General features: G+C 72.6%; 1 protein-coding gene across 1 annotated transcript in view; it reads left to right on the top strand.

The window, feature by feature from the left end:
* The window catches only part of ONECUT2 (one cut homeobox 2), a gene marked incomplete at its 5' end in the record, with an annotated part of 17,233 nt that continues 16,704 nt past the window's right edge, over positions 1-529 (top strand). Inside the window, one exon of the mRNA XM_010583085.1 lies at positions 1-454. Within this exon, the coding sequence (XP_010581387.1) occupies positions 1-454 (454 nt within the window). The remainder of the gene's footprint in view (positions 455-529) is intronic.

Below are 529 nucleotides of genomic sequence, written 5' to 3' on the forward strand. Positions count from 1 at the left end.
CCCAACTTCGACGCCCACGCGGCCATGCTGGCGCGGGGGGACCAGCACCTCTCCCGGGGGCTGGGGACGCCCCCCGCCATGATGCCCCACCTGAACGGCATGCACCACCCCGCGCACCCGGGCCACCCGCCGCCCCACGGCCCCGCGCTGCCCGCCGGCCGGGAGCGGCCGCCCTCCTCCTCCTCCGGCTCGCAGGTGAGCAGCTCGGGGCAGCTGGAGGAGATCAACACCAAAGAAGTGGCACAAAGGATCACGGCGGAGCTGAAGCGCTACAGCATCCCGCAGGCCATCTTCGCCCAGCGGGTGCTGTGCCGCTCTCAGGGGACCCTCTCGGACTTGCTGCGGAACCCTAAGCCTTGGAGTAAACTCAAGTCCGGCCGGGAGACCTTCCGGAGGATGTGGAAGTGGCTGCAGGAGCCCGAGTTCCAGAGGATGTCGGCCCTGCGGCTGGCAGGTAGGTGCGGGCCGGCGCCCCGCGGGAGGCCGGCGGGGAGCGGGGGAGCCGAGCGCGACCCTCCGGGAGCCGAGC

The sequence above is a fragment of the Haliaeetus leucocephalus genome, unplaced genomic scaffold (genome assembly GCF_000737465.1).
Source record: "Haliaeetus leucocephalus isolate CR32 unplaced genomic scaffold, Haliaeetus_leucocephalus-4.0 Scaffold866, whole genome shotgun sequence".
NCBI lineage: Eukaryota > Metazoa > Chordata > Aves > Accipitriformes > Accipitridae > Haliaeetus > Haliaeetus leucocephalus.